This window comes from Bombina bombina, chromosome 1 (assembly GCF_027579735.1).
Source record: "Bombina bombina isolate aBomBom1 chromosome 1, aBomBom1.pri, whole genome shotgun sequence".
NCBI classification, from domain to species: domain Eukaryota; kingdom Metazoa; phylum Chordata; class Amphibia; order Anura; family Bombinatoridae; genus Bombina; species Bombina bombina.
The window spans coordinates 129,869,443-129,881,015 of record NC_069499.1 but is presented as its reverse complement, the minus strand read 5'-3'; the positions used below and the strand labels follow the sequence as shown (position 1 = coordinate 129,881,015).

Genomic DNA, 11,573 nt, shown 5'->3' with positions numbered 1-11,573 from the left:
TCGAGCTGAGAACTCTGGGACGGGGAACAGCAAGAATCTAATCTCTCCCATTCATAATGTTAGCCATCTTAACAAGAACCGCGAAGGTCTGAGGCACCACCCTGTCCTCATATACTTTATCAAGCTTAGGAATCGAAGGTTCCTCCGGTAGTTTCGGTTCCAGAACTTCGAGAGTAGCAAGCATTTGCTTCAGCAAAAAGCGCAAATTTTCCATCCTAAACCTAATCAGGCTCCTCCGCAGTCGGAGCTTTAGATGACAGACTCTGACCCAGAAGGAACGTCCTCCGAAGAGTCGGAGTCGTCCTCAGTAGAAAATCTTTCCGAAATATCCATTGGAGTATATGACCCTTGGGTCGGATCGCCATATTTTACCTTACGCTTGCGTTTAGCAGAACGTGGTAAGGCACTAATCACCTTAGACACTGCGTTTGCAGTTGATCCGCAAAATCTGGCAGCCAACGGATCTCTCCTGTAGGAGAAATGGTCGTGCCCTGGGGCGCTACATGTGTAATCGGAGAAGAATGTAGGGAACGCACCTCACGGGACAGGGAACCCTCAGGAGGTGGACGGCTCAGTAGTACTAGACATCCTATTCTTTCTAGATATCGTACCTTTATCAAGGCATGTGGAACATAGTTGAGCAGGCGTATCTACCAGAACCTCCTTGAAATAAACATAGTTATGAGACTTTGTTAAAGAAGAAGGAGTACCCTCTAACACGTCAGAGTTCTCCATAGCTTGCGCCTTTATTACGGAATAGATATAATATATGAAAAATGGCACCTTTATAACCTCCATTGGCGGGGCACTCACCACCTCCTATGACCGACTTCAGAAACCGTTTTGTCTGCTGCAACCGCCGATCAAGCAGAGGAAGTCTAATAGGCCACACCTGGTCAGAAGGAATGCCTTGCAGGACCGCCCCTGCACTAGGGAGAAAAACGCACCAATATTGGCCGTGCAAATACTCCGGAAATTAAACTAAAAGTCCAACCACAGCCAGGGCCACATCTCGCATATATCGCAGCAATGACACAAACAACTTTATGTACAAAACCGCCCCCCGTTCAATAATCCCCCTACCAGGGATATTAACCCTTGATTCTATAAAGATAAAAAGGTATCACACTGTGACCCTGTCTTCCCCATATTTAGCCTTTCACAAGCGAACGCTCCACAGTGATTTTCAACCTCCAACTCTAATTTTGCAGAGAGGGTTTAATAAAATGAGCAAGCCTGCAACACATTGGGGCATTCGCCTCATAATATTTAAAGCCCTTAGTGGTATTGATAAAGTGGAGTGAGTTAAAAAAAAAACAAAAAAAAAAACTTAATTTCATATAAAATAGATGATTACTTTTTTATATGAAATAAAACCTTTGACAGGAGCAAAAACTTTGTCTCAAAATGAGTCATCTCTCTGAAATCAGAATTGTGTAATTTTTAAAGTTTTCTAATATTTTGTGGTTAAAGTAATTTGTTACTCGTAACTACATATAAAGGGCAAGATGATGTAAAAGAAGCAGACAAAAATAATCTAAACTCCAGTTACTAATCCTGATTACAAACAAACGCATAGGAAATTAAAAAATGATGTTTTTAAAAAGGTAAATGGATTCTAAATATGGATGGAACCATAACATGTTTGATTGTAAAATATATAAAAAATAATGGTTCACCTTGTATTAGCTAGGTGCACTATAAAATGGATTAAAAAGTTACTTTTTGTTTTATTTTTTTCACGCATGGCAGTTTTTTTTTTACCATTTCTGTTATTTCTGAAAATGAAAGGCATAGTAAAGACAAACACTGAAAGTAATACTTCAAGCAAGTGAGTGTAAAAGTCTATAAAATTGGTTTGGAGCAAAGGTGGGAAATGGCTCAGTAAAGGGTTAAAACACAAGAGGGGCCTTTGAAATTCTGTAAAATGTGTGTTTTATTTCTCCCCTGTTCAAGCAGCACTCATTGAAATTCTATATAGTCTATACTTCTACATAATAAAAGAGAAAATGTGTTTACAATGTATTGTCTTCAAATGAATGGTTGTGACTAACAAGTGTACATTATAGAGCACATACTGGGGCATTTGATGACATCACTGTATGGGTGTGACTTATTTCCAATAGATTGGGAAGACTAATAGGCTCTCCTATTGTTGATTTACCTCTCAGACCTAACAGGACTGCAACCACTATCTACCCTGCAACTGATGGGATACAATTGAACTGCCTTCTAAGTTTACTGTCTGCTTTCGTCCCTTAATTAGTCTTGATAACTGGCTGGAGCATGTCTACTTTTATTACAGATTTTGAACATGGGGTAAGATATGATATCAAAATATTGATTTTATATTCCTAGGATAAATGTAATTATTTTGTAGAACTCTCATTGGAACAGCTGCTAATTTCTGATCTATAGAAAGTTAAAAAAATGTGGATTACTAATAGAGGTGTGATATATGGTAAGTGAATGATTGACAGCCTGATTGCATTCTGTGTGTATATTTTTGAGACAGGTATGCTGTTTTATCAACATCCTCTGAGTAATGAGTGCACTTCTTACTTATGATCTATCTTTTTTTTTTTTTATGTATTTGCTTGGATTTTGTAACTTCCGTCTGCACAGCAGAAATGCTCTTAATTGCTCAGAGGAAGTGTGTGCGTTTTTGATGTTCTTAGTAAAGAATCTAGTGTAATATTTCAGCTCTCCCACAGCCCTATAAATCAATTTTAGTGCAGATTGAGGTTCTCCTGTTGCAAATTTGTTAATCACGTGTCTGCTTTGAATTTTTTTGCAGTAAACTCATTCTGTTAAATAAAGGGAAAACAGAATTATTTTCTTGCTACTGGTGTATTACATTCCGGATTATATTATCATTTGTCTGGAATGTATTTTTGAATAAATCAAAAAGTATCATTAGAATACAAATATACGTGATCACAGATTTCATAGATTTGTGATTCTCTGAGTAACTAGACATATTGGTAGGCAAAGGATTCTATTTAATTTTTGGACAGGAGGGTAAGATCATAGCTACTTTTTCAAAATAAGTACTTTGCAAATGTATCTAAAATTGTATAGTTTAATATTTTATTCCTACTATTGTTTTATATAATGATAGATGTGGCAATCAAAATGTTATGGTTCAGATAGTTTACTTCTATCAAATCTATTTCACTCTTTTGGTATCTTTAGTTGCAAAACATCTCAGGGCAGCAGTGCACTATTTGGAGTTAGCTTGTGGCTACACACATATGCTTTTTATCTGAGCACATCTGAGGAACCAATAATATCTTCCAATAGCAATTAATTGTGCAATAATAAAATGCACTCACACATTAAAGCATTTTGTTTTTGCACTTTTAAGTGCCTATTGAATCCTAAATGTGGGGGGCGGGTGAACTGACTAAAACTGGTTATAATAAAATCTGATGAGTGTCGGCATTGGTTCATCCCGCAGTGGCAGTTCTGCTTACCAAAAGTGGCCCACTGAGCGCTCGCATTCCACGCCCGTCTCCAGGCCAGCGAGCCGGACTTCTTACCCATTTAAAGTTTGAGATAATTTAGATTTGTGTGCTATTACCACAGCAACGTATGCGATACATTGCTGTGGTTATAACACACAAATCTGAATGATAAACAATTATGGCAGTTTTCAAGAAGATGATGAAAGCTTCTAAAGGATTATATTTTTTTTATTTTCACCACACCATGTAATGTCATGTCACTAAAAGTGACATGTTACAGTTTATATATTATGTCATTTTACGGTCATTAAATGTGATTATTCATCTTTAGAATAAAGGGAAGGATTTGTTTAGTTTTACCAGGATGTAAACATTAGCGTGCATAATTATATATATATATATATTAACAATCTATTTAAACCTAGTGATTGGCATCATAAAAAGACTGCAGTCTAAAAATAGTAATATCCAAGGTAATGTTTATATTGTTTTAAAAAAATTCCCTTTTTTTAGAAAACATATTTGAGAGGATATTTTAAAATATATTATGCTTTTTGTGAAATGGGTGTTTCTGTAATGAGGAAGGGAAAAAAATATACTTATTTTTATACACACTGGGTGTGGCACTGACCACCAATATAGCGGTGGTAGTTCTTATCAGCCAATGCGCTTTTATACCATGGACCAGTACACAAAAAAGGTATTTTCTATTAGTTTCAGTTTCAAAATAAACAGCTTTACCTTAAAAGGGCATTGCCATTTAATTTCGTTAGAATATATAATATGTATAGTGACCCTTTAGTAACTATTTGGTTAACCCCATGCCAAAGGGTTAAACATATTCAGAAACCATATGAAAATTAGACCACAAATAAGAAAAATAAACTGTGCAGACTATCATGTGTATAGCATACATTGCAAACAGTTCAAAAACTTTTGGAATGTGAATTTAGCAAATTAGAGAGGAACCATGCAATTTCTATCAATGGATGTGAGCGCCTCATGGGAGATTGTTGAGTGAAGTTAGCGTAAATGTGAGATCCAGACTAGAAAACATCTATGATAACTCTAAGGTGACAAGCAGACTAAATGCTAATTCGAAAGGCACTGAAGGGGACAAGAAACAGGATGGAGTTTGTTCTTCTTGTCTATACACCAAATGGCCTAAACCTGCTGATTATTGAATACAAGAGGAGACAAGAGTAATTTAGTAGCTTAGGAATTAAATAGGGCGTTTGCAGTTTCCCTCTACAAATTTCAGGATCAAAGTATTTATGAAAAGAAAAAAAATAGTTCATGAACTCCTGTAGATAAGTATTCCACTTGAGAGGAGCATATTGTACATTTAATAACATTATTATTTTATGATGTGAAGCTCAGTAGAGAACATTACTCAGACTTTATACCCACTGGCTGCCAGGGATGGACCTACAAGTGTAGTTGGTTTTGCAATTAATATATACCGGTATGTATATACACACACTATATCTATAATATGAACACTGATGTAACAATACAAACATCAACCCAGATAAGCATTGCTCTGAGAAAAGGGGCATCTAGCCTAAATGTACCCTTCTTGGTAAGAATATGACTGTTATATGGTCCCACGTATTGTTGGATGTTCATGGGTGGTACTCGAGTCCTTTGTGATTAGGTTGTGAAGTCTTGAACCAGGCTAAAGATTATTATCAGCTTGATGTGTACTGGCAGGGATATATCACAGAATGCTGTATGTATAATACACAGGTGCAGAAACTGTGACCAGTGGTTCATGTTCTGTGCTCAATGAGGGCTTTTTAGAGGTGCACTTGGCCAATATCTAAGCTTTTATTCGGTACTGCAGGGGTTAACTTCAAGTATATAATGAAATACAGCTGGATATTTAATATAACTCCCTGGTTTTTAGTTACAAGTAGCGCTCGTGATTGTTTTAGAAACACGTTTATTAGTGGGTGCGATACCTATATAGGTTTTGTTGCGACCACCCGTGTATAATATATATATATATTCATCACATCCGTTCCATTAACAATAACTGTACTCCCTTGTAAAGATCCACGGTGCAGACTCCGGTGTAGTATTGTTTCCTGCTGAGACCATTCACACGATTCTGTCGCAGGTGTCTACCTATTAACACCTAATATTTGCATTAACATTGGTAGATACCTCGGTGTTGTGGATCAACCTCCTCTATCAGGCGAATACCAACGCTGTGGCCCTCTTTATAGTGCACAGAAATTCCTCACAACTCTAACCAGACTAGTTCCCAATGATCTCACAAGTTCAGTTCACAAGAAGAGAGGAGGGGGCGTGGTTTTCTAGATAGAGGCCACACGAGTGGGCGGGGCGTTAACGTGATTGACACGTCCCCGGAGTGTTTAGACCCACGTGATCCGTAAGTGGGCTGGAAGAAAAACAGACTGTCTCGCTGGAGTCTCATTATATTCAAATATTCATTTTAGGAGCCAGTTACCTAGTATCATCCTGATCAGCAAACTGCCTCCGAACCCCTGAGCTTTTCAACAAATTTGTCCAAGATTGGCTCTCAAGAATCATGGACTGTTTTTCTATGCCTTGTTTTCTGTCAGTGAGTAGACCTTTAAATTTACTCCTTTATTTTGTTTCCTGCATTTTACTTTCCATCCATAAGATCCCGTTAAATCTGCAGCAGTCAGACTCGTATGTATTGCAAGTCAGCTGGTAACAACACATCAAGGCAGCAGGATTCCTCTGGTTATTTTCCAGAAATCTTACAACATAGCAAAAGTGTGATAACACATTTTCTTCTTTTTTTTTTTTTACTGGGGTTGCACAACAGTACATAGAAGTACATAGATTATTACAGAGCCTACATTTTAGGGATAACTGTACACAATACAGTATTATAGTGTACATTTGTTATAGAAGTGTGATACATATATGTGTATATGTACAGTTAAAACATCAGTCTTGGTGTAATTTGTAGCTTGATTAGGTAGATTAAGATATTTGCAGTTTTAAACAGTGCACTTACCTTATTCTTTCTGATTTACACGCAAACACAAATTAGTATATATATAAAATAATCCTAGATTTGATAGCAATAATAAAGTCTGCTGCCTTATGATGATGTTCTATGCCCAGCTATTCGGTTCTTTGTGGAGCCCATCCAGTTTAGCCTGTGTTGAGATAATTGTGTAGATAGTCACATAGACACACACAGATTAGCAGGATAGTGGCTATCTGATAATGAGCTATTTGCCTGTAAACAAGTTAGACCAAGAAGCTACACACACCCCTCTTGTGCCTTAGGAAGAAGCACTGAGCGGCTGTCCTGTTATTTGCTTTTGGGATCTGTCTGTATCTGTGATTATTTGGGCTTGTTTATCAGTGACCCTCCTATTTATTTGCATGTATTTTGTTCTGAACCCCAGAGACACCATGATTCCTGGTAACCGAATGCTGATGGTCATTTTATTATGCCAAGTCCTGCTAGGAGGCAGTAACCATGCTAGTTTGATACCTGAGACTGGAAAGAAGAAAGTCGCCGAGATTCAGGGCCAAGCGGGTGGAAGGAGGTCCGGGCAGAGCCATGAGCTCTTGCGGGATTTCGAGGCGACGCTTCTGCAAATGTTTGGACTCCGTAAACGACCGCAGCCAAGTAAAGGGGTGGTGGTACCCGCGTACATGCGGGACTTGTACCGGCTGCAGTCCGCGGAGGAGGAGGAAGATGTGCAGGAGATCAGCTTGGAGTATCCCGAGAGACCCACTAGCCGGGCCAACACCGTGAGGAGTTTTCACCATGAGGGTGAGTGCAGGACAACTAATGCTATGTATATGAGGGGGGTATGTTTTGAGTGCTGGGGTGGGGGGTGTATGTCAGTTAGGAAAGATAAAGGGCAGCTAGATTTGGATCGGAGTGGGAGTATATGGAGACACCTTAAATGTGATAATGCAGAGTCAAATTAATCTATTGGTGTGAGTTGGGGTATGTGAGTTTCACTGCAATAAATTCTTTAAATTGGTTAAGAATCCAGTGAAAAGGCAATCTGGTTTAATGCAGTTTAATCTAAACAATTGGTATAGGGAGATGTCTACTAAATTAACCTATTTGTTGTCAAAGAAAGTTACAATGCCATGATATGTAGCCCTCTTAGTAGCCTATGGTGATTGTATCTGCATCTGATCCAGGATTAATGTTTTTGGAGCCGTCAAGGTCTGGATTATTGCCAACCACTGGTTACACCTGGCAAAGTGAGTTCACCCTCACTAGGTAGTAATGCTAAAGCCAGACTGCATAGTGTCCCCTAAAGCAACCTGGAACTTACCTTTTCTATGCAATGATAAAGTCCCCACCAAAAACTCCAGGTGCCTACTATTTAAATCCCAAGGTTAGTAAAAGCCCACATCTACACAAAACATTTACAAGCTTTTCCCTTTCTACTCCAAAGCCATAAATGCACCTCACACAGTTTTTGAATAACTACTATTTGTTCTGTTTGGGCTCTGAATGCATGGGCGAGTCTACTCATTAGGGAATTGACTCATCTTGTGCATTGCAAGCATTTGCAAGGCCATCCATTAATATGTTAAATAAATCTGCATAATGCAATATAATCACAGTACATCGCTAAAAACATTAAACAAAAGCTTCGGCATACACATTAACATTTCAAAAACACCTGCATAATGTTATTTTAAATCACACATAAGTGTGTACATGCCTTTACACACACACACACTAAATGCTTGCTTACAATCTTTTAGAAAAGTTTAATGATTTTTCTACAAAGTCTGGGGATTTTTTTGTAACTAAATCATTTGGTAAGATTTTCTGAAGGATTATGATTGAATCCTGTATGAGTGATTAGTATTGTTTTTGTGGAAATATTCTTAAAAATCACATTTTTATTGTTAGAAATTATTATTGCAGCAAATTTGTTTCTTCCAATGATTTACCAAATAGAGTTTGCTTATGACAAAAAAAATCCACAAATACAAATGTTTGCAGGCTTTGGATGTGAAAGTGTTAGGTTAAAATATATTCAGTGCTTTAAATGAGGTGTTAATGTATGGAACGTGTAGGGGAATTTGACCTAAGCAATTATTATGATATTATTGAAAATTCTGTTGGAAGTAGTTTACAGTTAGAAATTCATTTTGATATCTACCTGTATTACAAATGTTTTTAAAAAAATTCTAGTGTCTCAAAAAATGTGAGTTAAGATATAGATTAATTAACCATATTACAAGAAAATATGTAGTAGTTATAAATAGCATAAAAAGGTTCCATTTACTGTTATAATCTATGTGGTGCTGTATAGTATTCCTGAGAAAATGTGAGACCATATGAATTTGTCCAGCAAGAGGCAGTGTCTTTTTAAGAATTACACCTAAAAGAATATTCCATTACATTTACTCTCTGGAAATTGTGATAGTTTTGTAAATGTTGGCATTGTAGTAAATAATATTCACTTGACAGTAATGTGTACTGCTTAAAGTTAATGAACAAACAATGACACCTCTCTCTCTCTCTATCTATCTATCTATCTATCTATCTATCTATCTATCTATCTATATATATATATATATATATATATATATATATATATATATATATCTTAATATCATTAAGTATTTTCTGTATATGGTACTTAGTGACAAAAAAAATAATTTCGTATTTCTGCTACATTTATTATTTGTGACTATTTTGAACCTTTATGAGCCGTTTTATGAGTTTTCGCTGATCAAAGGGAAAGACTTTGCTGCTTGCTATTTTTCCACCAGTTTTAATGCTTAAACTACATTTAGTGTACTTAATGCTACAGCTGTGTATTTGTAAGATTTGTTCAATGGGTCCTTGTAATCTGATCCAAATGTTTCCTAGCGGATGTTTCCTTTCCAAAGTAAATCTGCGTTATTAATCCACAGCATCATTACTGTGTTGGAATTTACTTTTTTTCCTCTGTAATGTGATCAACAAGGCATGCTCTATGTTTTTAAATCACCGGATAACCTAAGATACACACTTTAGGTGAAAAAAAAAAAAGTTGTATATGTATATGTGTGAGTGTGCGCGCAATCTGCACCGTGCACCGCTGCTGCGTTTGTTGCCAAGTGATTTTAGAACATGTATTTTAAAAGACCTGTGGTATGCATCACAAAGGAGCAAACATTAAAGAAAATACCAGAAACATGTTAGTATTTGTTTCGTGAACTTTTAAAAGCAAAGTCAATTTTTCTGCTCTTAAATTGAGCTATTGAAATTCTTTAGCCTTCTAACAGCTGTGATATAAATACTTTTTTTCATCTGTTGTCAGAATTTAATTGACTCCTTTCTTTTTTTTTTTCCATCTCTAGAACATTTGGAGAACATATCCGGGTCAGCAGAGAATTCAAGCATACGTTTTATCTTCAACCTCAGCAGTATTCCTGATAATGAGGTGATATCGTCAGCAGAGTTAAGACTCTATAGAGAGCAAATAGCACATGGCCCAAATTGGGAAGAGGGATTTCACAGGATAAATGTATATGAAGTCATGAAACCTGTGGCATCAAAAGATGGACACATGATAAATAGACTGCTGGACACAAGGCTAATCCATCACAATGTGACACAATGGGAAAGTTTTGATGTGAGCCCTGCAATTATGAGATGGACCCATGAAAAACATATAAACCATGGGCTTGCAATTGAGGTTATTCACCTCAACCAGACAAAAACTCATCAGGGGAAACATGTCAGGATTAGCCGATCTTTATTACCTCAAGAGGATGCAGAATGGTCCCAGTCAAGACCGCTTTTAATCACTTTTAGCCATGATGGCAAAGGACACGCACTGACCAGGAGGATAAAAAGAAGTCCAAAACAGCAGAGATCCCGTAAAAAAAATAAAAACTGCCGAAGGCATTCTCTTTATGTGGATTTTAGTGATGTTGGCTGGAACGATTGGATTGTGGCACCTCCTGGTTATCAAGCATTTTACTGTCATGGGGATTGTCCATTTCCCTTGGCTGACCATCTGAACTCAACCAACCATGCTATTGTACAAACTCTAGTTAACTCTGTTAATTCAAGCATACCAAAGGCATGCTGTGTTCCTACAGAACTGAGTGCCATTTCCATGCTATACTTGGACGAGTATGACAAAGTTGTTCTTAAAAACTATCAGGAGATGGTGGTGGAAGGGTGTGGATGCCGTTAGATAGAAAAAAAAAATAAACAAAAATAGACTGCTTATTATGGGCTGAACTAATCGCAATTCAACATTCACCTTGACCTTATTTATGTGCAAATGTTTTGACAATATGATCATATATTTTGGCAAAATATATTTATAACTACATATTAAAATAAAAAAAAAATAAAATAAGTCATTATTTTAAACATAAGCTACTTCTTTGTACAATGTGTTTATAACTGTACAATAGTATGAATATGGATTTATATGGGAATAGAGTATTTTTTCTATAAATAACTGTGTTTTTATATTTATTGGCAATATGACTTAAATGTCCCTGTAAATGAATGTAAATTAGTCTAAGGCATATTGCTGTCTGCATGTCACAGTGGGAATTAAATACCCAGCCTCTGGGGATTCAACCACTTGATTTGCTAACCTGTGTTAAATGTTTTTTTCTTCTTTAATACATTTGAAAAGAGGCTCCGGAGTACCTGAGTTTGTTATGCTAACGCTAAAGAATTTTTTTTTTACCTCCCACCCTCTTGTTGTCTACCCTGAGTTCAAAGCTATGCATAAGGTTTTGCAGAGGCTAACAACAACTGGGTTGTTAAAAGTCAAATAGCATTGTGGAAAATAATTTCTTTAACATCAAAGGTTACAGAAGCCTTTTGAAGCTGAAAATACACTAAAATCTGCTAAATATTAGACTTATCAAGCAGTGTATTTAAAGCTGACAGATGTCTTCATTTGTAATTTTTTTGAATAATTAAAAAATTACATCTTCAAATAAAATTGGATTTTATTTTTTATGTAAGTGAACTGAAATTAAATATTTTTATATATATATATATATATATATATAGCAGTTGAAAGTGAATTATCCTTTTTGTTATTGCTGTGAAATCTAAAGTAATCAAAGTTTTTCTTTAAAACTCTTGGG

General features: G+C 36.4%; 1 protein-coding gene across 1 annotated transcript; it reads left to right on the top strand.

The window, feature by feature from the left end:
- The first annotated feature begins 5,906 nt into the window (after nucleotides 1-5,906).
- Nucleotides 5,907-10,841, top strand: BMP4 (bone morphogenetic protein 4). The gene is made up of 3 exons (XM_053689456.1): nucleotides 5,907-6,057; nucleotides 6,884-7,257; nucleotides 9,810-10,841. The coding sequence occupies exons 2-3, from the start codon at nucleotides 6,891-6,893 to the stop codon at nucleotides 10,652-10,654; spliced, it is 1,212 nt and encodes a 403-aa protein (XP_053545431.1). The 5' UTR covers nucleotides 5,907-6,057; nucleotides 6,884-6,890; the 3' UTR covers nucleotides 10,655-10,841.
- The last annotated feature ends 732 nt before the right edge of the window (nucleotides 10,842-11,573 follow it).